Source organism: Triturus cristatus, chromosome 8 (assembly GCF_964204655.1).
Source record: "Triturus cristatus chromosome 8, aTriCri1.1, whole genome shotgun sequence".
NCBI classification, from domain to species: Eukaryota; Metazoa; Chordata; class Amphibia; order Caudata; family Salamandridae; genus Triturus; species Triturus cristatus.
The window spans coordinates 197,364,121-197,390,413 of record NC_140591.1 but is presented as its reverse complement, the minus strand read 5'-3'; the positions used below and the strand labels follow the sequence as shown (position 1 = coordinate 197,390,413).

The 26,293-nt window shown below is 43.6% G+C and overlaps 1 protein-coding gene across 1 annotated transcript in view; it reads right to left on the bottom strand.

Annotated features, from left to right (window-relative positions):
• Nucleotides 1-3,139: 3,139 nt before the first annotated feature.
• LOC146801825 (uncharacterized) overlaps nucleotides 3,140-26,293 on the bottom strand; it is a 46,786-nt gene continuing 23,632 nt past the window's right edge. The window contains exons 4-5 of the mRNA XM_085624044.1: nucleotides 4,263-4,410; nucleotides 3,140-3,318 (exon numbers count right to left, since the gene is read on the bottom strand). Of these exons, the coding sequence (XP_085480170.1) occupies nucleotides 3,281-3,318; nucleotides 4,263-4,410 (186 nt within the window). The 3' untranslated portion in view covers nucleotides 3,140-3,280. The remainder of the gene's footprint in view (nucleotides 3,319-4,262; nucleotides 4,411-26,293) is intronic.

Here is a 26,293-nt window from a genome sequence, read left to right as displayed (position 1 = left end):
TTACTTCTAGTCCACTAATTATTACTATGAAAAAAAGAGAAGTTAGAAAGTGAGAAGGACAATTCCAATTCGAGGAGACGCCACAAACTCATAGTGAAAATCGAAGATGCTCCGAAGTGAGACAAGAAAAAGACACTGACAAAAGTAGAAAGGAGACAGAGCTTACAGGACTGGGAGAGGGGCAGATGGTAGCGAGGAGCTAGATAAAAGGGGGAGCATGGCAGGCACATTTGCTGAAGAGACGGAGGGAGCAGTGACACAGGAGCCGATAAGAGGAACGTCAAAGGCAGAAAATAGGAACCACTGATAGAGAATAAATGGAACACAAACCACTGGCGAGGATAGTGCAGAAATGAAGATGCACCATTGTTCTGGGCTAAAACTGAAGACTATTGGCACTGGACTACCTTTCACTAAGACATTTTGTTTGACATAAATACCAACTTGTTTATGAGCAGGACGCCACTCCACCCTTTGGCTATTTAAGACTGCGTCAGGAGTGCACAGAATCTAACGCAAGGCTGCAAGCCCCACATTAGTTCAGCACCATACATATAAATAAATCAGTTGAAAAGTAATTTTTGTCCCCTGTGCCTCTTTCGGCCCTTAAAGTAGCTTTCTATTAAGAATGACACAGTGCTAAATGTATACACTGGTTATAAAAGAGCTTTCGTCAGGATGAATAATAAACACTTCTCTGCATATGGCTGTTGCAAATTTCACTGTAGGTATTCTCTGTGCACAATTGGATTGTCACCAATGTCTGCCATTGCGGTAATTATTGCCCCAACATTTGCTTGGGGCAGCTGCGGTATGCCATGGCACACCGTGATTAATGTGCTCTAAAGTTGCTCTTTATTACATTTTCCAAATTACTCAAGTGGCAACTGGACTGTGGCTTTCCTTAACGTTTTTTCTCCTTTCAGCCCCAATATAAGGTTCAAAATAATAGACAGGGGCAACTACAAGCATGGCAGGAGGGAGGGCACCAGTAAGCAAAAAAGAGGGAAAGGTGGGAAGGGGTCAACTAGAAATTACCTTCTGGAGTTATTTGCGGAGCATCAACAAACTTTGCCTCCCCACACCCACTCACCTACCTTCCTAAAGCTGCCAGCAGAGCATGTTTCCGTGTTTTGCTCACCAAGCACAGAAACACCACATTCCTATAACACGAGTGAGAGGAAAAACAAAACAAGATAAGCACGGTATTGTCGTGCGACGAAATCGAGCAGCTTAAAGCCACAAAAAAAAATACGTCCAGTGTGCTTGGAGAAGTGCGTGGCTCAAAACGAGCTGCGAAAACTCACCCAAAAAAGAGTGCACACAAAGTATCCTAATTAACATGAAGAGTAAGAGCATATGTAACAGGGGCAGGCCTCATGGAAGCCAGCATTTACGAAGGACAGTAAGAGGATGTGGCCTAACAGCTAGAGCGGTCGATCTTGAAGCTGGGGTACCGGGTTTGAGTCTCGGCAGGGATGCTCAATATCCTGTGATTCTTGGTAAATCACTTAATCTCCCCGTGCCTAACAAAATGAATGTTTCCCTCTATAATGCAACTGGTGCTTAAGTAAAACGCTTTGATTCCTTCGGGTCAAGTTTACTCTTTATAAAACTCTGAAATAAAAAGTAACCACTGAAAAATATGGGCAGTGCTCGAAGCCCATATTGTAGATATAGTATGTCTCGAAAAGACACCGCGCATTCACTGCCTAGTTGAGACCTAATAAATGACAATTTCGTTAAGAACAGTTTCAATTGGACGCAAGTTAGTATATTGTGAAAAGCAGCAATCAGATAAAAAGGCCACTCCAAAAGAAATTTACAACAGCAGGAGACAGGAGCTGATAAAACAAGAATGTGTCCTGTGAACAACATGGAAAGCTGGTAGAAAGCGTCCTGCTATCACAGACTCAAAACACAAAGGCAACACTAAAGTGATAATAATAATAAAGTTGATACAAAAACACTGGAACTGAGGAGAACAACCTTTTGTGTGGATGTGCTCCTTGTGAAAGAGCAAAATGCAGTCACTCGAAGAGACGTTATCTTGTGGCTGAAGTGGACTGAGCCCCTACCCTATGCTGTAAACTGTAGTGGGGGGAAGTAAAATTGTGACTGACACACCAATAGACTAGTGGATGAAGAGAGGTGGATGAAAGCCCCTTTTAATAAGTATGTTGTACATATATATATTTTTAAATCAAGAGGTCTTGGCCAAAGCCAGACCTCAAAAGGTGCTGGGGCGTAAAGTTTTTCCTAGGAGCCCACCACTTCTATTGCCCAATCCAGTTGCTAAATATCAGTGCTACCTAGTCTTGATTCCACCTCATGTTTCTTTCTTCTACCAACCTACACGTCTTGTCTCTTTATCTGACTCTTGATTGCTCTTTTTTATCCATGCTTTCTCCCTTTGTCATTGTTTCTCTTTCTTCTTTTTCCCTTTTCTGCCTCTGTCTTGGTCTAGCCCAAAGTCTGATGATAACATTTATTTCCAGGTCCCCAAAAGTGAGTGCTGATTCCCTCGACCCGCAACACCCAGCACAAATTGAGCAGTGACAGGAAACGGGCTTTAAATATGACAGAATTGGTTGTTGTGATAATACGGTTACTAAAAGTAATTTCTGCTGTATCCAGAAGGCGTCCCAAAAATATGGAGTAACAATGTTTCCGCTGGTTATCACTGTAATTCTCCTCTAGTATCAAAAGGTTTTGAGAGGCTTCTCTGGAAACAACTGTGAGGTGCAACAAAGTCTTGGGAGAGTTTGTAATTGTACTGAGAGGAGAAAAATTCGAGGACTCAGAAAGACATGATTACCATACCATCACCACCAGCACGAAATCTTTTTAATCTGCTTATTTTTTGTCTACAAATATTAATGATGAATGCAATCTAGGAAAATGGTCTCTAGAGGTGCTTCAAACAATTTTGATTTTTGTAATATGTTAATTTGACAACACAGAGTGTTTATATTTTTCTTATTTTAGAAGTGCAAGTGGGGTTAATAATTAGCTGTAGTTGATAGCACAATAAATGTTTTTTTATACAAGCCTCTTTATACAAAAATTACTTTTTATTTTATTATAGTAAATAAATAATATATCTATTTACACTTTCCTTGGGAAAACAGTTCATACTCAAGGCAGAATACTGCATGGTCAAATAACTATTTTATTAATCACTGATTCATTGATTTGCAAAGTCTTCACATTCTGAAGATTTCATTGTCAGGCTCAAAAGTTTTAGTCACCAGAACGGTCCGTTCATTGAAGGTTAATTTCACTTATTCTGCTGTATGCAGTATTTCCAGAAGCAGGCTGAAAAGAGAAGAAATGATTGAAACATGTTCACTACTGAAGTCCCGTCATGGACAATTTAGCACAAGAGCAGACAATGAGGAGGCATTGTGTTAGCTATGTTAGTTCTTCTAAAATAATAATGCTGAAAACAAAGATGTATGTTTAAAACTGTTTTCATTACTTTGATATCAATATGCAATATTACACAGACATTTTACATACAGAGCCGATAGTCATAAAACAGGGTGCTGTTGTAAATGTAACTTACAACCACAAAAAATGGAAAATGGTTTGGCAGATGTTTTATGGTTGCAAATTCTATGTTTATAGGCTGAAATCTAGCAAGTTGGATGTGTTTTCCAGATTTACAGGTTTAGCAAAGGGGAGGGAAAGCTAATGTACTCATTGGAAATGTTAGTAGAACCTACAAACCTTAAACAATGTGTACATTCCCAAAGTAATGGTTCAGCCTATCAATTGTGGTAGGTAGAACATATAGAGGCTAACCATAGCACTTGCATTATGGAGCTCAAGCCCTCACCCACCAATTGGTTGCATGCTTCATCATTGGACTGTGCTCCTCTTCAGGTTGGTGCTGCAATGCCCGACGGGCCCCTTCAAGGGGCCTCTTTGCCAGAGATCTTTGCAAAATCAGCAATAGAGTCCAACATTTCAGACTTAATGTGTGCAGGGTAGATTGGCCAGTAAGGTGAGTGAAGGAAAAGATAAAATGAACTAAAGAAGCCCCTTAAACACACTTTTAATATAGGGGTCCTTATTTAAGGTTAAAAACAGTGAAGACCTCAGGGAAATAATGTTCCATGAGATCAAACGACTGAGGTTTGCGTCACGATTAATCATCAGTTGGTTTGGACATCCACCACCCGAGTCATATCACGGAGCATTTTGTATCAAATCCATAAGATATATTAGTTTATTCTCATTCTAACTTCATTTCCTACCTCTCTTCTTTGATTTCCTCTGTGATTGTTGGGACGCCTTCCGAAAGTGTTTCCCATTCAATGGATTTATGTCTGAGAGACCCTCACTCAGCTCTTCCACTACATCATGATGAGAGGGGGGAACAGGTTGGTCCTCAGATAGATCCTCCTTGTAAAAAAGTACAGAAAAGGAACAATTTCAACACAGATCCTTTCAGTGCCAAGTGATTGTAAGCAATTTTGACATTGTTGGACTGTGGAAACATGGCAGACAACAGTGATGTTTAAGTGAACCTGTTAACAACAGATTCAACCTTTGATAATATCTACATATATTGCAATTCACTGTAATTGCAAGGGGTTCTCTTTCATTTTGCAATCAACTTTGTAGGTGCGTCATTGTAAGAAAAGCATTTTTGAAATCATAGCTGTTACAAATGAGGTTTCTGGTTGGCTGAGGTATACACCCCAGCTAGGCAGAAGCCACCACTCTCAAAAGGGTAATCTATATACAAAAATGAGATAAACTGTGCTCACCCTCTGGTAACTTAGCACAGAGCAGTCCGGCTTATCTAAAGTGGAAATGTGTAAAGTATTTGTGCAACACATACAGTAACACAATGAATACACCACATAAAACTCCACACAGGTTTCTGCAAAATAGCTTTTGTACTATCAGTAAATCAGGACTAAAATGATAAAAACTTAGAATTTAACAAGTTATACTTGTACACGGTATCACATTAAATGCATGATTTTCAATCACTCAGGTCAATACTGTGCAAGCAGCACTTACGATCAAGTGGAGCCTGATTTTTATTATTTCCTCGCCGTAGCAGAACAAAAATAATGCTCAACTCAGCACTCGGGATATGGTTTTGAACGGGTCACTTGGGACCGGGAGAGTCCAATAAAGCTAGACCACCCATGAGGGCGCATGTCATTGTCTGGGACCTCAGGGACCCAACTCTCCACCTCAGTGCCTTTCTGGCCGGAGTTGTGAAAGACAGGTGGGCCATGCAGAACTCTCCTCACTTGGTTGAGGTAGTTGTGGTGGTTGTCCTCCGGAATCACAGCGGTGGTGGGTGGAGTAGGAAGCACCGGGTACATAGAGGGTTGGCGATCCTTGCGCTTCTGGCCATGCCTTGGCCACCAGGGCAATGTGTCACGATGAAGCTGTGCTGGAAGGCGCTGGAAGTTGCAGCGTTAGTTGGAGCGCTGGTTCGGGGCAAGATAACAGAGGCCTCTTCTGCACCCAAGCTGGGCGCTAGTTGATGAATACAGTAAGCGAGCAACTCAGCACACTCTGCTTCTTCTCAGAGCTTACCCACTGGCCTCGCAGCGGCGCTGAAATCTTTAATGATCCTGAGACTTCGATGAACAGGGGGCAAGCCTACAAGCCCTTGGAGAACATTGGAAGTTAGTTGCAAGGCAGAGGTAGCAGGCTAGTACAGCAAGATAGGTTGCAAAGTGGCAGTCCCTCCTGCAGCTCAACAAGCAGTGGGCCAGCAGAGAAGTTAGAAAAGTGGCAGTCCCTCCTGGCTGCAGAGCAGTCCTTCTAGCAATGTGCAGGTGTAGAACCAGTGATGTCTGGTTACAAGTCCAAAAGTGTCTGATTAGATGGGGTCAGAGACCCAGTAGTTGTACCCAAAATTGCCTTTGATGTAGGGGTTGACTTCAAAAGAACTCTCTGAAGTGCACAGGTCCCTTTTCAGCCCAGTCCAGCCTAGCTATGGGGAGGGTAAATCAGCCCTTTGTATGGAGACAGGACACTACCTATTCAAGTGAAGTGTTACCTCCTCATCTTCCTCCTGCCCAGGATGCCCCAGCAGTATGCAGATGAATGCAGATGCAGTTTAGTGTCCTGTGTGGTGGCTGTCTAGAGGGAATGTAGCTGTCACCCTGCCCAGCCCAGTCCTGTATTGGAGACAGGCTGTCAGGCACACAGAGTAGTAAGCGCAGAGAAATGTCCACATTCTAAAAGTGGCATTTCTAAAAGAGTAAAGTTAAATCCAACCTCACCAGCAAGTAGGATTTACCAATACCATTTCAAACATATGAAACATCAAACAGCTTCTTCTCTCTGATCAGGAATCACCACTTAAAAAGGTATAAGGGAATTCCCAATGCTGATCTGTGAGAGGGGTAGGCCTCACAGTAGTGAACAATGAAATAGGCTGTTTGTCACTATCAGGACATGCAAACCGCAACAGTTCATGCCCTACCTTTTACTTATATAGCACCGTGCCCTTAGGGCTACGTAGGGCCTACCTTAGGATGTGACTTATATTTAATAAACAGGGAGTTTAAGGCTTGGTAAGTAGTTTTAAATGTCAAGTCAAAGTTGCAGCCAACTGCACACACAGGCACTGCAGTCGCAGGCCTGAGACAGGTTTGAAAGGCTACTTCTGTGGGTGGCACAATCAGTGCTACAGCTCACTGGTAGTATTTAACTTACAGGCCCTGGGTATATGGTATACCACTTAACAAGGGACTTACAAGTAAATTAAATATGGCAATCAGGTATACACCAATTACACACATTTAGGGAAGAAGCACTTGCATTTTATTTTATTTTTTAAAATATCTTTGGCATTTTGTTATTGTATATAGCATTGCATAATGAACTCATTACATTTTTTATTATGTTTTCCTTTGACACTTAGAAAACAGCATATGGCAACAATCTTCAACAGAAGTGAGGTTTGTAGGAATCTACCAATGTGTGGGTGCAAGGGGTCCCTTTAGTGGCCAGTGAATCCCACACACCTCACTCAATGGGCCCACTGGTTAAATTGGCTTGCATGCCCCTCATGACAAGTCAAGTGGCGCAACAAGTGGCGTGTCTCTTTCTCTCTGGGGTCATTACAATCAGATGGGAATTGCTGTATCACCATCTAATGGTCCTGTTTGGGAAAGCATAACAGGTATACAACTAAATAGGTATAAACTAGATAAACCCAAAAAGCACAGGTTAGGGGACCCAGGATGTACATGAAAGGTGGTCTAAGGGTGTGAGAATTGTGTAATGTTTTCAGGTCGAGGCAGACCCAAACTTCCATATCATAGCGCTTGAGGTGGGCGGGGAAAAAGAGGAGGGGGCAATCATAGTCGTCTCGTACTTCTACCGTGGTCTGCCCGGTCCCATCCCCCTTGTTCTCAATGCCTTAGTCCGTGGAGGACCCACTATTGTCATCCATGCTATTGGGGTGGCTCCAATGCTCCCCAGCAAATAGAATGTCTTTACGGAGGTCAGCAATTGGATGTTGGAGTAGACCCTTTAACTCTTCCCTATATAGTGCTCTACCCTCAGATCTGGCCCATCTAGACACCTCTTGAATCCAAGTGTCATTCTGTTGCCCCGTATTTAACTTCCATGTCACAGCAATTCGTCTCCTGGCCAATGCCAAGGCCAGGTCTGCGAACCTATTCCCCACCTTACGCTTAGTTGGTCTGGGGAATAGTGCAAGAAGGCAGACCTGTTAAATTAAGGGTATTTCCTTGCGTAGCATTAATTTAAGACAGCACCACTTGCCAAAAGCCTTGTAACTTCTCACAGCCCCAAGTCATGTGGAGGAATTCTGCGTCCAACTGACTGCATCTTGGGCAGCCTCTCGGTTCTCCCCCAAAGGCAGCAAAAAGACAGTGAGGGGTCATGTAGGACATATAGATATAATTAAATTGGATGTATTTTAGTCGGGTATTGAGAGAAATTTTCTTAGGGGACTCTAATACTATCCCCCCTTCTGCGTCAGTGAGTTCTCTATCTAAGAGTCTCTCCCATTTACCCCTTAGTTTCAGCAACAGGGCCAAGGACATCTCAAGTAGGGAAGCGTAAACCCATTTGATTAGGTGGCCAGCTGTACCCAGTGTGACCAGGGAGTGAAGCACCGCATATGTTTCTGGTTCTTCCTTGTTCATACCCCACAGTCACCCAAACATCCGTACCAGCACCTCGTATATAATAAACTGACCTGGCAAGAGTCTGCATCCATCAATCAACTCTGCAAAAGGGAGTAATATTTTGTCCTGGTAGCAGTCCCCCACCGTCTTAATCTCGGCCTACGTCCAGGAAGCCAGTTGCTTTGCCCCAAGGATCGACTGTGGCCCTCTGTAGAGCAACCCCACCAAAGGTAGTGCTGGGGAGTATCTTGGGACAACTGGCAGTCTTGTCATGCAGCGTTTCCAGCAATGCAGGGACGTATTTTGTAGCGTAGAGGTATATGGGACCTTAGTGGACTGATTCTGGAGTTTTTCCAGCAAGAGGCGTGGGCGCTGTCCTAGGTCCATCAAGTAAGTCCCCTCCTGGTTCACTCCCTCCTACCATTGAGCCACCCAATGTAGCTGTGCAGCCAGTTGGTAGAATTCAAAGTCCAGAATCCCCAGTCCCCCTTCCCTCATGGGGCGTCATAAGATTTGTAATGACAATCTTTGTCTCCCATTTCCCCAGATAAGATCTCGCACCAGGTCATCTAGTGGGCGAAACCAAGCCGCAGGCATTAGCACTGGCAGATTAGCAAAATAATATATGACTCTGGCTATGTAGGAAGCCGCACAGAGCTCCAAAAGGTGACATTAGAGCAAAGCGATTGGAGAGCCCTATCTAAGTTGCCCTCCTTCAAATCATCCAGAGAGTGGAAAATCTGGATACCCAAATATTTAAATGTATCGGGGTTCGATTGAGATCAGCAGGAAGCTGGTTACCAGAAACAGATACGTTTTGCGCCGGTTGACCCGTAGGACTGACAGTGCCCCGAAAGCATCCAATAGCCCGAAAGCAGTTCCCGCCCTCTCACAGCGTCACCCAGATAGATCAGCAGAACATCCACAGATGACATGGGTCCTACCGCTCAACGTCAGACCCAGGCCCTCCCCACCCTGGTGAAAGAGCGCGGCCACTGGCACTATAGCTAACGCGAACAAGAGCGAAGATAGGGGACATCCCTTGCAGGTGCCTTGTGTTATTGCTGGAGCAGAATTTTCTGTTGAAAATCTATTGGTTTTTTTTAAGCTCCGGTTTGTCTATTTGTCATAGTTAAAATTACTAATCATTAATTATTAATTATTTGTTTTGTGTAAGTGTTTTTATACTTATCAACATGTACGTATTAACAAGAGAGAACTACACGTGGGAACGCGTATGTGGTGCCTATTAATAATAATGTGCACGTTTAAATGTTGCTGAGTGTTGTTTATTTTAAAGCACAAAACGCTTTTGAATTAATGCTTTTCTGTGTTGCAAAGGCTAGATAATTACATACACATAAGGGTATTAGTGGGGTTAACACTGTTTAATCACTATGCTGTGGTAACGTTGTTTTTGTCTCTTTCAATTAAGATGGTCTATTTTGGCCTAACGTAAAATGGCCGCCGTTTGCAGCCTGGCCTCGAGTGAGTGATTTGTGATGAGAGGGCCTTGCTGAATATGGTCACGAGACATCTGACCACAGTCCTTGCCTGGTTAAAACATTCCGTGAGGACAGCAGCAGTTCTGGGCGAGTTTCCAGATGAGTCGGAACAGCCTTGGAAGACAAAGGAGCCTTAAAGAAAGAACTCTGAGCTCATTGTGTCATCGCCGAGGAAATGTGGATGCTAAGAGATACATTTATTTTTTGGTTCCTGTTCTGTCTTTTTATTTTTGTGATTTTCCTGAGCGGAGATTTTCCAAATGTAGCGATGCTACATCCTTTCCTTCTCGCTTTGCTCAGAGGTTCAGCGGACGCGATGAATACTTTATGTTGCTTTCTTTTGTTCAAAATACTATAAAAATTGTTAGCCTAGAGAGGGTTTTTGCCACTTGGCCATTTTCTTCCCAAACCTGCGTTGGTGAGGATCGATGCTGTGAGGACGGTGATTCGGGAGACTTTTACCGAGAGACCTGTCCTGACCCATTCTGACATTTAGCTAGAATAGGTAATTATGAGAATGATGATTTACTCTGATTGATTTTCTTTGACTAATTTTAGATAAAGTACCATACTTTTGAATACGGTGTTGGTTATTATTTCTTGTCAATTATTGAGTACTCTATTTTGATTAATGTTGTATAGATTGTTTAGATCATGTTTCAGGACAGTTACAATAACCAGGTCTTATCGACCTCGATGTAGATGCAGGGTGTTCAGGAGTTTTCTTTCCACAGGTTCAGTGCTGGTAGAGTATTTGAGCGTATGTTAGTGAAATGGGCCCTAGTGTATGATGAGTGTATGTGCGTGTAGTTGTGAAATTACTCTATCCGTGGAAGTGGGGATATTTTATGCACCCTGATCTGTATCAATTTCCTGGTAGCAGAGTTAGGATGGTTATTGATGATTGTCTTGATCTGATTAGATTGCTTGTACATTAGCTTATTGATTATTGATTATTGATTGATGTTGGTATATGTACTAATACTATATGTTGGAGTCGTCATGTTGAGTTATATGTAGTGCTTCTGGAACTTGGGAGCTAGTAGCAGTTCCGTAGTAGGGCAGAGGGAAGTATATGCTGCTCTCGGGAAAGACGGGATTGTAGGAAAAAAACGTGTGACAATTGAAGTTGCGCGTCACATTGTCTGGGTTCGGAATCAGTGACATTGTCGTATGTTACTATTAGATATATTTCTGGTATATAAGGAGTGTGTATGGTAGCGAAGGTTATCTGTGAAACTCTGGTCTTAAGTCCCAGGGATCCGTAAGGTTCACCGTTAAAGCTTATCGCTGGAGAAGTAATAGGTATTCTCTGAGCTTGTTTGAGGAACTGGGCAGAGGTAAGCTGCTTAGTTAACGTGTGTTATAATTCTGTAGTGGGACAGATTATTCGCTGTTCTCGGGAAACAGGATTCTGTGAGTATGTACTATATTTTTCTTCTTGTATGAATGTGCGTGAATGTGAGAGCATTTAGTTGATTGTAAGACTCTTTGGACAAGCCCTAGAGGAAGCAGTTAATGAATGCATGATAGAAGGGCAGAGTAATGTGCTACTGTGTCAACGGGATCCTTGTGAAATAGATTTTCTTTACTATTCTATGGTTAGCGAAGCAGACAATGGAGATGTTTATATGTTGTAACTAATAGATTTTGTAGAAATTTGACACGAAGTCTACTAAGAGGTTTGTAAAGGAGGGGTAGACGAGTGACAGGAGACAGGAGACAGGCGACTGCAGCGGCTGCTGACGTCATAGAGACCGCGCTCTGATTGGATAGTGGATCAGAATAGACGCTCCAGGATTGGTGCGTTAGTGTGAGTCGCGCTGTTATTGGTTGAAAATCGTATTGTATATTTATAATACGGAAGGGATTAGAAAGTTTTGGTAAACGCTAAAATGTATTACCAAGAAGAGAAAAAGAAAAAAACATTCTTTGGAAAAATCAAAAGGTGGTTCGACAAGGATAAAGATGTTAAGACGAGAGAGGGTGAATTGTTACCTCCAGCGAAAACACCTGCATCCTTCATGGCTGCGAGATATGGGTATCATACCTGTATATGGTTGGAGAACTGGGTTAGGTATACCAAAGAGGATGGTGTTCTAGCATTTCCAGAACATGGTTCATTTAATCTGGCCGTGTTGAGAAATTTACGGGAAAAGATGTTATGTCTTGACCCAAAACCAAGGCCGACACAGTTTGAGGCTTTAGTGGAATGGGAAGAGGAAGTACATGAGCGAGAAAAGCAGAGGTCTGGAGGACATTACAGGCACATGTTCGGGAGGAGACATGATCGTGAAACTCATCATGATCGAATGAAAAGATGGCGAGATGCTAGTATGTCAGAGGGATTATATCCTATGAGAACAGTTGAAGAGGGAGCAGAAAGGGTTCCTGAGGCTGAAGTGAGAAGATATGGAGTTAATGATTATGAGGATGAGGTCTTGAATGACATGATTTACAAGAGACCACCTCCATATAGACCAGAACCAGAAGAGAACACACCAATTGTTTCTCCGATAAGAGATACAGTGCGTATCATTGAGACAGAAAATGTGACACCTGAGTTAAGAAGTGGTAATCCTTTCAGGGAGAGAGAGAATCGATGTGGTAACGAGAATACAAGAGAATTAGCCAGAACTACATCAGAGTTGACTGAAAAGATTAGGGAGTTAACAAAGAATCTGGAAGCTGTTACGGTGCCTGTAACTATAGGTCCGATTATGCCTGTGTTTGATAACCAGAGGACAGGTGAAAATGGTTTGGTGATTCCATATGTTGGAAATAAGATAACAAGTTCAGCTGGTCCCTCAGGAGATTCAGGAAGAAGGACAGAGAATAGTGATCTGAGACAATCCAGACATGACACATGTAGTGAAGGACTGGATGCTAGTGAAGCTAGTTGTTCAGGGATGCCGATTTTAGAACCGCGAAAGAAAGTGGTTCCAGTGAGAAAAACTACCGAAATTACAGCTGAAGATTTGAATGATTGGATGAAAGTTCTTCAAAAGAGGGATAAAGATTCACAAGCTATTGATGTGGCTAGGTTACGTGTAGAATTAGAAGAGCTTGTTGCAGGGACAGTTCCAACAGAAATTCTTAAAAACCATCATGAAGGTGAGCTGTTATTTATGTGCAAAAATATCACCTGGAGAGCGAGAAATACACATGACAGGTTAAGAGCAGTAGCGAATGAACAGGGAGTTGACATTGATAAGGTGAAAGCTTTGCAAAAAACTTACAGGATGGATTTCACAGACAAAGATATTGAACATTTGAATGGTACTGGTAGAACAGGACAGATTAAAGAAATGGTCGCATTATTGCGAAGATGGGGTGATGTAGAAAAGTGGAAGGATAGGTGGTACAAGAAAAGAGAAGAATCAGAGGATAGGACTTATTCAGCATTTCCTGTGAGAGAAAAGGAGAAACCAGTGGATAATTATCCTATGAGAGAAATACCTGGAGGAGGATATGTACATGTTCCATGGACCAGACAGGATATTTTATCATTTACGAATGATTTCCCTCGATTGAGAGAAAAGCCCGTCGAGTGGTATAGGCAGGTAGATAGGTTTGTGAAATTGTCAAAAGTGCTGTGGATTGACCTGAATAGTCTGTTTGATATAATTGTTCCAGCAGACTTGTGGACTGAGTGTAAAATAGTTGTGAGTTGGCCTACTGAGGAATATCTAAGAGATCAGAGAACAGGAGCACCAGATCCAGAGGTAATGAGAAAGTATGAACAGGTGATGGTATACCTGAAGAGTAAGGTACCTCCAAAAGAGACAGACTGGGTTAAAATAGATCGAACACAACAGGAAGCAAAAGAATCAGTTCATGCTTTTTACGAGAGGCTGATACTGGCATTTAAACAATTCAGTGGAAATGACCACCTGGGTGACAAAGATTTGAGTCATTTTGTATACAGATTTGTATATGGCCTGAGACCTGAGATTAGTGAGAGAATTCGTGAACACACAGTGGACTGGCAGAGTAAGAAAATAGATGAGATTTTGAGACATGCAAAATACTTCAGTGATGAAATTGAAGCAAAACAGAGAAAGCTGAAAGAGAAAGCAATGTGGGCACAAGTGAAGGTTGCGGAAAGACAGGAAGCACAGTTAGTGGAACAGGCGAATAATGCAGGAAATAATGCAGGGAATAGACCTAGATATGCAGGAAAAGGAAAGGGGAATCTTGAGGAAGCTAAAAAGAAGTTCCCATGTCACAACTGTGGCCAACTGGGACATTGGAGATCTGAGTGTACCAATCCACCATTAGTGAATAATGAGGGAAAATCCTTGAATCAACAGGTGCAGAACGAAGGAAATAATCAACAGCAGCAACAACAGAAAGTTGTGAGACAGCAGAGTCAAGAGCCAAAACCGCCCTTGCCGCAGAATAGAGGGTCACAAAAGTATAATCAGGATTCAGGATTCTACAATGATGAACAGGTAAACAAACCAAGGCGTTCTAACCAGGTACAACAGTACTTGTTAAAGAATGAAGGGAGTGAGTCTGAGGGTGATTATTGACGGTGCCGAAGAGAGGAGGAAGAGTGCATACTTGGTGCAACTCTAGAAATAGACCAGGCAGGACCATTTGTAGATGGGAAAATAAATGAAGAAAGTGTTACTTTTTTGGTAGACACAGGTGCGACAAGATCAACTGTCAGGTCAACAGATATTAGAAATCTTCCTCTCTCGGATGAAGCAATCCAAGTAGTTGGTGTAGCCAATACACAAATCAGGACACGTCTTACGGAACCAGTAAGGGTACAAATAGGGAAATTTTCAGACATGCACAGATTTATCGTCTGTGACACTAGTCCAGTGAACCTGTTAGGTAGGGATCTATTGTGTAAAATTAACTGCACAATTTTCTGTACACCGGATGGAATAGCTTTTGAAACACCAGATGAGGATGTTTTGTACCGAATGACTCTAGGAAATAGAGAAAGTGAAATGGTTGGTGCATTTGCTGTGTTTAATCCGGAGGATTTGCCTCAAGAGCTGAGAGACACAGTGAAAAGGGCAGTTTGGGATTTTACTGGAGAGGATGTGGGATTGATGAATAATGTAGATCCTGAGAAAATTTTAGTGAAAGAGGGAATTACTTATCCTAACATTCCTCAGTATAAAATGACACCAGAAATAATTGAAGGAATAACTCCTATAATTGAGAAAATGATTCAGCAGGGAGTTCTGAGAGAACTACTGAGTAGCCCGTGTAATTCACCGATAATGGGGCTAAAGAAACTCAATGGGAAGTTCAGGATTGTACAAGATTTGAGAAAAATTAACCAAATTGTGGTGGCATGTTGTCCTATTGTGCCAAATCCGTCGGTGATTTTGTATCAGATTCCACATAATGCTGAGTGGTATACAGTGATTGATTTGTGTCATGCTTTTTTTTCAATTCCATTGCATCATGACAGCCAGTCGATTTTTGCATTTAGGTTTGGCCAGCGTATTTTAGCATGGTGTCGTATCCCACAGGGGTATACAGAGAGTCCTTCGATATTCAATCAGCTATTGAAAAAGTCATTGGAGAGTTTGATAATGCCTGAAAACTCAGTACTAGTGCAGTATATTGATGACCTGCTTGTGGCATCAAAGACACGTGAAGCTTGTGAAGTAGATACCATAGCTTTACTGAATCATCTGGCGGATGGAGGATTAAAGGTATCTCCAGCCAAATTGCAATTCTGTAAGAAAGAGGTGCATTATCTTGGACACAATATTGAAAAAGGTCTGAGAAAGGTGACTGATGACAGGATCAAAATCATCAGGGGAATGAAGGCCCCAAAGACCCAGAGGGAAGTGAGAATGTTCCTGGGTATGGTGGGTTATTGTCGTCAGTGGATAATTAATTTTTCTCTGATAGCAAAGCCACTGATTAAGCTGACAAAGAGTGAGATGACAGACCCATTGGAACTAGATGCAGAACAAATGGCAGCATTTGAGGAGCTGAAGAGCAGAATGTGTGAAGCCCCTGCTTTGGGTATGCCAGACTACGAAAAAGAGTTTGAATTGTACTGCAGTGAGAGGAATGGATGTGCACTTTCAGTGTTAATTCAGAAGCATGGATTGCTGAGGAGGCCTATTGCGTACTTCTCATCGACACTTGACCCTGTAGCTATAGGTTTACCAGGTTGTTTGAAATCTGTGGCTGCGACATGCAGAAGCCTGGAACAGAGTGAGGGAGTCATAATGGGATATCCTGTAAGGGTATTCGTACCTCATAATGCGGCAATTCTTTTGACAAGAAGCAGAACCCAGTACATGTCACATAGTCGGCTGACTAAATATGAGAAAGTCATTCTGGGAGCATCAAATGTGACTCTTGAGAGATGTGTGAATGTGAATCCAGCGACATTGTTGCCGGATGTTGAAAATGTGGGTGTGAAGACAGAAGATGATCATAATTGTTTGGATGTGCTTGATTACTGTACAAAACCGAGACCAGACATAAGGGATCTTCCCTTGCATGAGAGTGATCATGTGTTGTTTGTGGATGGATCATGCCTGAGGAATGATGAGGGTGTGCTGTGTGCAGCATATGCGGTGTGCAAGGTTTCAGAGGTTATGGAAGCATCACCATTGAAAGGAGTGAAATCTGCACAAGTTGCGGAATTAGTGGCATTAACAAAAGCTTGTGAAATTGGGAAAGATTTGAGAACGACTGTGATGACTGATAGTCAGTATGGATTTGGAGTTGTGCATGATTTTGGCCAGCTTTGGCTACAAAGAGGTTTCTTGACGTCGAGTGGGACTCCAATAAAGAATGCTGAAGTGATTGGGAAATTACTTGAAGCGATACAGTTGCCTAAAGAGTTAGCAGTTGTGAAGTGTGCTGCCCATGGACAAGGAGATGATTTTGTGACAGTTGGAAATCGATATGCCAATGACATTGCTCAATATTGTGCCAAAAACAATCAGTCCATTAATCGGGAACGAGAAGGTGAAATGTCTTTTTGTTCTGTGATGTTTACTAATGTCTTAGAGACGTGGAATGAAGTGAAACAGTTGCAGGATGAGGCAGGAAAGGAAGAAAAGAAAGACTGGATCAAGGCAGGTTGTGCCCCAAGAGAAACAGACCATGTTTGGGTCTATAGAGATGGCAGACCAGTAATGCCGAACTCCATGCTGTCGTCAATGGCAAGGATGTATCATGGACAGGGACATTTGGGAAGGGATGCGATGATCAGGTCTTTTAAGCAAACCTGGTACAATGCAAAGTTCAGGACAATTGCAGAGAGCATCTGTCAGAGATGTTTGATTTGCCAGCAATTTAACACTGGGAAAAAGACAGTGGTGAGTCTGGGAACAATAGGCAGAGAAGGAGGTCCTTTTACAAGAATGCAGATTGATTTCATTGAAATGCCCCAAGTGAACAGACTGAGGTATGTTCTAGTGGTAGTCTGTTTGTTTTCAAGATGGGTGGAGGCCTATCCGACTAGGAGAAATGATGGAATAACAGTGGCAAAGTTACTGTTAAGAGAATTGATTCCTAGGTACGGGTTTCCAGTAACGATTGAGTCTGATAGAGGTGGACACTTCTATAATGAACTCATGAGTTTGATTTGTGAAGCATTGAGCATACAGCAGAAGCTACATTGTGCATACAGGCCAGAGGCTTCTGGTGTGGTTGAGCAGATAAACGGCACAATCAAGAACAGGATTGGTAAGATGTGTTTAGCCACTGGTATGAAATGGCCAGATGTCTTGCCTCTAGTGCTAATGACTATTAGATCTACTCCAGATAGAACTACTGGTTTAAGTCCGCACGAAATCATAATGGGACGTGCAATGCGACATGCATATGTACCTGCAAATAAGTTGATGACAATAACTGATGACATGATTTTGGATTACTGTAAAGGCCTGGCTGACGCAGTTCCTTCTGTGTTTCACCAGGTTGGAGAAGAAGCTACCACACTTGAGAAGAAGCAAGCTCATGATCTGAGTCCAGGGGACTGGGTGAGGATTAAAGTGCACAGAAGAAGAAATTGCTTGGTTCCAAGGTGGGGAAGGCCGAGACAAGTTATTCTGACTACGACAACTGCAGTAAAGTGTGCTGGTGTGAAAAATTGGGTGCATGCGAGTCATACTCTGAGAGTTCCAAACCCGAAAGACGGAACTGGTAAGGAGTATTTTGAAGAGTCAGATTCCAGTGATGATGAAGAAACAGAACCAGTAAAAGAGTCAGAGAAGTCTTCAAGAGAACCATTGAAAGTCTTGGGAAAAAGATCAGATTCTGTGAAAGAGCCTGAAGTTCCGAAAAGCAGTGAGGGAAAAAGAAGAGAAAAGAGCAATTCCACAGAGACTCCTGAATCAGAAGAGGAGATTGAAGAACCACTTGAGATTGTACCTGAAGAAGTAGGGTCAGAAGAAGATAGAGAGGGAAAGATTGCGGAAGACCCCCGAGGAGGTGTAGGGAACACTCTTGACAAGCTAGGTAAAGGGACAAGTAGACAGCAAGAAGATTGCGTGTCGGAGACCCGAGGAGGGACAGAAGTAGGGAAGTCTCAAACAGTGGTGAAAAAGACTGTGGAGCAAAAGAAAGCTGCTGAAGAACAAGAGGCATTTGAAACAGAATCGGATGAAAGTGAAAATGAGAAATCAGAGAGTCGAGTTCTGAGAAAGAGAACTTGGATTGGAGAGAGAAATAATACAGAAACAAGACCGAAAAAGGTTGTGAGAGGAGATCTTTGGCCTAACAACAGAATAAAGAGGCTGAGATATAGACTGATACGAGCAAATACTTCGAAAGCTGAACAAGTGAATGAAGTATCGAGTCAGAATCCAGTAAAAGGTGAAAAGAGAAAAGAGTCAAAAGAACAAGAACCAGAAAGGATCAAGAGAATAAGAAAACCTAACCAGAAGTATAGGTCGCCGGAATGGACGTACGTGGCACTGTCTGAAGGTGAAGAGGCAGAAAGTCAAGGAAATCCAGAGGAGACCGTACGAGAAGTGGTTGAGGAAGATACAGGTGAAATCCTGAAAGTTATCTTGACTGACATTGATGAAAAGTCGGATACTGAGGATATTGTTGGAGATCTAATACAATTTGATGTCGAAGAAGTTGGAGTGAAGAATGATGAATATCCAAACTGAGTGAACAGAAGAAATTACTTGGAGAAAGTAGTAAAAAAAAAAAAGAAGAAACTGAATTGATTGTTTGAAGTAATCCAAATTTTAGAGTCTCAAGTAGTGGAGTTGTGGAGGCTAAGTCAAAAGACACGGTCAAAGTAGCAAAATGGCTAACACAGAGAACAACCAAAGTAGATGTGCCTTCTTAAGAAGATGGTGTAAAATGTGCTGCTGCTGTACTGGATTATTAATGCTATTATGGGGTGTTTTAGCTTTATTAGTTACCTTTAGGGTTACATTAGACACTTTAGGAATACACACTGAGAATGTGAGTTTTGCAGAGAAGAGTTCACAAAAAGTAGTTCCGACTAGAATTAGTAATATTTACGTACATAAAGATAGGTCAATTAATGATTTTTCTAGTAATATTTTTTCGAAGCTGTTATACGAATATGTGAAGACAATGGAAGTTAGGGATTGCTACGTTTGTATGCAATTACCTGCATCCGTTTCAGAGGGTGTTACTTATCATCATTTACCAGCTACGTATGGAATTTCTTGTAGTGTATTAAGTAGTGTTTTTTATTTGTTAGGGAAAATAGATTATGAGATGTCTAACAAAGATAACATTTTTGGGCAATTGCCAATGAACAAAGAGCTGAATCAAGCTAAAGAAGCTAACATTTTTGGTGAGATTTTTATTGCGAAAGAAGAATTAACATTAGATTACATTTTTAAGAATAATTTAACTTGCAGTCTGAAAGAAGAGGAGAAAGCTTTCCTAAATATGGTGGAGGAAAGGAGATTGAGCTTGCATGAGAAAGCAGGGAAATATAAAGTGAGTGAGACAATTTGGGACATTGAGATGGGAAAAGAATTGAGAAATGGGGCTAGTCCAACTTTAGCTCTAGATGCACCACAGAAGGGTAAGCTGTGCATTACAAGAAAGAAATCTCAATATGATACATATTTTGTTGGGACTAGTGAATGTCATGATACATACTTCATTGCAACAGGATGGGGTTTCAGAGGTGGAGAAGATACAATTTTCCCAGGAGTGTACTATGTTTGTGGGAACAAGGCTTATTACAGGTTGCCTGACCATTGGTATGGCACGTGTTATGTGGGCCTGGTCTTTCCAAAGATCTTTCATATAGATAGAATAGAAGATGTAGAACATATTAATTTACTAATGCGTTTCAAGAGAGAAACTTGGTCTGAAATAGTAGGTGACATTTTTGGAGCTTTAATTCCTGCAGTGGGGATTTCTTTAAATGCTCATGGGATTCGGAAACTGTCAACAGTGGTGGATCGTTTATCGACAAATACCGCTGGAGGGTTTCTTTTGGTGAATATGGAATTGATTGCCGTACGTGCCATGTCTATGCAAAATCGACTTGCCCTTGATATTCTATTAGCCAAGGAGGGTGGAGTTTGTGGAATGCTGAAAGTTCAACATTGTTGCACTTACATTCCAGACGAAAGCAAAGACCTGAAGGTCTATATCAAAAATATTACTGATTTACATGAAGAATTAGTACCACTTGAAGCTGAAAGTATCTGGACTAAATTAGCTAATAAGGTGATAGCTGTTAAGAGTTTTATTGCAAAAATAGGTAGTACTATTATAGGTAAGATATTGTTTCCTTTAACTTGTATAATTGTTGCTTTATTGATACTAAGATTGGTGTGTTTGTGTTGTAAAAACAGGGGAGGGAAAAAGAAATTAATTAAAAGAAATAATGAGGAGAGAAATAAAAGGTTGAAAAGAGAACCACAAGAAATTGAATTAGAAGAATTGAGGGAGAGTGTCTACTTAGAAACAAAGAGGGATGATGAAAGAGTGACTGGTGTGTAGTGTTGTGTAAGGAGAAAAAGACATTTCCGATTTCTCCTAAAATGGGACTAAAATTCACAAATTTTTTTTTGTGTTTTTGGGTTATTTGGTGATAAAATCACCAAAGGGGGGATTGCTGGAGCAGAATTTTCTGTTGAAAATCTATTGGTTTTTTTTAAGCTCCGGTTTGTCTATTTGTCATAGTTAAAATTACTAATCATTAATTATTAATTATTTGTTTTGTGTAAGTGTTTTTATACTTATCAACATGTACGTATTAACAAGAGAGAACTACACGTGGGAACGCGTATGTGGTGCCTATTAATAATAATGTGCACGTTTAAATGTTGCTGAGTGTTGTTTATTTTAAAGCACAAAACGCTTTTGAATTAATGCTTTTCTGTGTTGCAAAGGCTAGATAATTACATACACATAAGGGTATTAGTGGGGTTAACACTGTTTAATCACTATGCTGTGGTAACGTTGTTTTTGTCTCTTTCAATTAAGATGGTCTATTTTGGCCTAACGTAAAATGGCCGCCGTTTGCAGCCTGGCCTCGAGTGAGTGATTTGTGATGAGAGGGCCTTGCTGAATATGGTCACGAGACATCTGACCACAGTCCTTGCCTGGTTAAAACTTTCCGTGAGGACAGCAGCAGTTCTGGGCGAGTTTCCAGATGAGTCGGAACAGCCTTGGAAGACAAAGGAGCCTTAAAGAAAGAACTCTGAGCTCATTGTGTCATCGCCGAGGAAATGTGGATGCTAAGAGATACATTTATTTTTTGGTTCCTGTTCTGTCTTTTTATTTTTGTGATTTTCCTGAGCGGAGATTTTCCAAATGTAGCGATGCTACATCCTTTCCTTCTCGCTTTGCTCAGAGGTTCAGCGGACGCGATGAATACTTTATGTTGCTTTCTTTTGTTCAAAATACTATAAAAATTGTTATCCTAGAGAGGGTTTTTGCCACTTGGCCATTTTCTTCCCAAACCTGCGTTGGTGAGGATCGATGCTGTGAGGACGGTGATTCGGGAGACTTTTACCGAGAGACCTGTCCTGACCCATTCTGACATTTAGCTAGAATAGGTAATTATGAGAATGATGATTTACTCTGATTGATTTTCTTTGACTAATTTTAGATAAAGTACCATACTTTTGAATACGGTGTTGGTTATTATTTCTTGTCAATTATTGAGTACTCTATTTTGATTAATGTTGTATAGATTGTTTAGATCATGTTTCAGGACAGTTACAATAACCAGGTCTTATCGACCTCGATGTAGATGCAGGGTGTTCAGGAGTTTTCTTTCCACAGGTTCAGTGCTGGTAGAGTATTTGAGCGTATGTTAGTGAAATGGGCCCTAGTGTATGATGAGTGTATGTGCGTGTAATTGTGAAATTACTCTATCCGTGGAAGTGGGGATATTTTATGCACCCTGATCTGTATCATTATCACATACTGCGGGAAGATAGTCTTGCCCGTATTAACCCGCGCTGTGGGGTGGGTGTATAACAGTCTTACCCACTTCACCCATCCCACCCCCAATCCCAGTCTCTGCATGACCTCAAGTAGGCACTCCCAGCTCACAGTATCAAAGGCCTTTTCCAGGTCAACTGACAGAAAGGCAGCCTGTGGGAGAGACCTGGCACCCGAATGATAAAGTACTGAATATAGCCTGCGCAGATTATATGAGGTATTACGGGAGGTGATGAACCCATTTTGATCAGGATGGATCAGCCGTTTCTTTTGCGGGAGCAGTTTAAACGCTAGCATTTTACTTAATATCTTAAAGTCGGTGTAGAGCATGGACAGGGGTCTGAAATCTTTCACCCCAACATCCCGGCCGGAAGTTTTGGGGAGTGGGATCACTATTGCATTTTGTATACCGTACGGTAAGTGTCCTAGCCATAGATCCTCAGCTTATATAGTCACCAGGTGGGGGGCCAGTCCGGCTTCATACTTCGTATAGAACTCCGCCGGGAGGCCGTCTGGACCCGGTGTTTTGCCGCCAGCCATCGAAGCAATAACCCCTCAGACCTCTTATATAGTGAGGGGGCAACCCAGCTCTTCTGCAATATGGTCATCTACAGTGTGGATGCACAGCGGGGACAGGAAAGCACAAAGCTCCACCTGGGGGGGTCTCCTGGGGTGCGGTATATAGCTGTTTATAATACCTCTGAAAGAGGCCATTAATCCTACCCGGGTCAAACTCAATTGTGTCTGTTTCGGTCTTAATGCGAGTAATTGGGGAACTTTGGGTCTCTGACTTGATTAGCCACGACAGTAGGCAACCGGCCTTCCCCTCTTCACCCTGCACTCTATCCATATATGCCCTGTAGTTATGTGATCAAAGTCGCTCGACTATGACTGTGTCAAGTAGTCGTGTATGTGCCTGTACCGCCATTCTCTGCAAGTTGTCTTGCGTGCGCAGCTCTCCTTCTATGGCCAGGAGCTCCCGGTGCAATCATCTTTGTATTCCAGTCATTTGTCCCATACAGTGTGCCCTCACTACCACCTTGAATGCTACCCACTCCACCAGTGCGTTATCGACAAAGTACGTATCTACTAAGAATTGCAGGGAGTCTGCAAATGGTACATCCTCCAACGACAGGGGGTTAAGTCTCCACGTGGGGGTTGGGGGTCTTTGCCCATGGGGCTGATACGACAGCAACAAAGGGCTATGGTCTAAGAATTTCCAACCTAAATATTTTGTGTGTCCAGTGGAGCCGCTGATGCCTGGCGAGCACCAGAATGCATCCAATCTTGTGGGGAGTTGGTCTATGTGGAAGTAGAAGGGGTATTCCCTGTCCCCTGTGTGTTGCAACCCCTAAATGCCCTGTAGTTCCCAGTGGGCCATCCACCCTCCCAGCCCTGCCGCTGTCCTATGGGCCTGCACCCCCGAGAGGGGAGGGTGGGAGCGGTCCACCACCACATCAGCCACACAGTTGAGGTCCCGCTCCTAAAATCACATGCCCCACTTTTATGTCAGCTATACAAGCAGAGAGGGAAGTCATATAGGCCATTTCGTCTTGGCTGGGGGCATGTAGGCAGCCTAGTGTGATCTCTTGGCCCACTGGAGGATATATCTGCCCTCGTTGTCTTTTCAGGTGCACGTTGCTTCAAAAGGGACCCCTGGTCGAATCTATATCAGCGCCCCTCGGGCGTATGCTGAGAATATGGTGGCAAATATCTGCCCTCTTCATCTCCTATGCAGTTTTTCTACTTCCCCCTGGATGAGGTGTGTCTCTTGTAAGAGTGCTATCTGTATACCACGTCACTTCAGATAGTTGTGTATGCTGTGGCGCTTAGTCATCGACCCCATCCCCCTAATATTCCATGTGAGAAACTTCAGGTCCTGGTGATGTATCGGCATCTTAAGTAGTTTCAATCTCCCCCCTCCCATGTCTCCCACCTTGCCTAGGTCATTGAAAAAAGAAAATGAGGTCCCCCCCCCCTGTGTGACGAACAAAGCAAATCAAACACAAGAAAGCCCAACAACATCTCCCCAGCCCCAGAGCATACTGGCAACAGACATCAGCCCAAACTTGAAATGTATCTTTTTGGAAGCTGATAAAGGCCCAAACCAGGCACAGTAATGGCCTTCGGGGGGTCGAGGCTGCACAGGTTAGCACGCTGTGGTGCATAGAGCGATGCTATGGGGATCGACGTGGTGCGGAACAGTGCCTTGTGCACCGGCCTCCATATTTATCCAGCCAAGGTAAGTCATTTACTGATTCAAGGTGATGTTGGCCCCCTCAGAGGGTCCAGGTGTGCTGCCGGTTGTGGTGGGGACACTGGCTATGTGATTTTGTCTGCAGTCTTTAGGGCCACCACCGGTAGATCCAGGCTCACTTTGTCGGGTCTAATCCTTCAGTCCCCTTCATGGAGCGCGATCCTGCCTCTGATGGAGAGCCACCCTCATGGACAATCTCGGCCACTGCCGGCAGCGCCGCTGCTCTCTCGCACTCAGTCTGTGAGGGGCTTGGTTTCTTCGATGTGGTGCTCTTAGATCTTCATTTAGGTGGCTTCCTGGGTTTACGGCTTTCTGGTGCTTGATGTAACATCTGCGCTGACTGGGTAGTTTCAGTTCAGTATGCCTCTATCCAGTCCCAGGCTTCCTTGGGGTTGTCGCAAATGTAAGTCTTACCTTCCAGGACTATGCGGAACCAGGCAGGAAACATGATGGAGTACTGGAGGCCTTCTTCCCTTAGTGCTCTCTTTACCTCCAGAAACGAGGTGTGTTTCCGTTGGACATCCAGGCTGTAATCCGGGATCATTGAGACCTTATTATTATTCACTACAAAGGGGCCATCTGTTTGAGCTTTTTGCAACAAGATGTCTCTGTCCCTATAATGTAGCCACCTCGCCACCACAGGTCGCGGGGGGCAGCCTAGCACTGACAGGCGGGCTGGCACCCAATGCACTCTCTCAAGGGTATAAACCGGTGTCAAGGCCCCACGGCTCCAGGTATGCCACCATTTTGCCATTCTTGACCCCCTCTGGCAGACCAAGGATCCGTATGTTGTTCCGCTGGTTAGGGCCTTCTACATCCCCCGCCCTACTCTCCAAGGCCCGGATCCTGTCAGTTAGTTCTGCTAACTGCTGTGTGAGGGCTAGTTGCGCTGTGGACAACTCTTCGAGTCCTGATTCCACCACCTTCACTCTTTCATTAAGCTTTTGGTGTTATCTGGGATAGTTGTTGTTGGATGGGATCCACCTTTGGTTGTGACTCTAGGCCACCCTGTGCTTGCTCTCGCGGGTCTTCATCCTGTTGTGGGGAAGTCTCTGTTTGTTTCGCCCTTGCTTTGCCCATCTCTGCGGCTTCAGTGGGACGTAGCCCGCGTGGAATCTCGGGGGTCTCGGGCGACGCTCCCCAGCCTCACCCCGCTAGGCCTGGGAGCAAACACCCTCGACACACCGATCCTGTGTGGGCCTCCACAGAGCTGTACGCCCACTGGGGGTCGACGGGGGGGCCAGGCACCACCAGCACGCCCAGGCCCGATGGTCTCAGTTTCAAAGTGCGCTCACCGCAGGGGGGGTGCCAGGTGATCAGCGGAAAGTGTCTATTGTCTGCCCTCACATGTAGAGTATAGGTACCAGCCCAGTCCAGTCTTTCCGCTTCTGCAGGGTGCCTCTCTAGTGCCTCACCTCCTATGGCCCAGGAAGGGTGACCTCTCAACACATAGACACTGTGGCCATGGCCGCCAGCTCAATCGCCCCCGTGCCCTCTCTTCACTGCAGGTTCTCAGTTCTCCACAGAGCTGGCCAGCACTTCGGGTGCGCCTCACCCCCACAGTGACTGCACTGCCCCCCACGGATGGGCTTCGTCAGGGTGATATTGTATTGGGACCCGGCCTCTCTGCACCGTCCCTTCGCGTTATCACTTCGCCCTGATCTAGGCCCGAGAGCTGGGGGCACGTATTGTCCATTTACCCGCAGCCCCGGGGTATTCCACCAGCCAGGGGCCAGTCGACCTCTGCACTTTGAGCCCGGCTACTTCAAAGGCCACGCATAGACCCCACAACAGCAGCTCCACTGCACCCTGTGTTCCACCATTGGTCCCGGTGTCCTCCTACGCACCCCTTTCCAGCGTGGTGTGGGGATAGTGACTCAGACTCATGGAGGCGCCATGCAAGCAGTGTCTTGGTTCGGGGGGCTTTCCATTAGGGGTCACTCCCTAAATCGTCCAGCAGGGGCACAGACACTACACTGGGA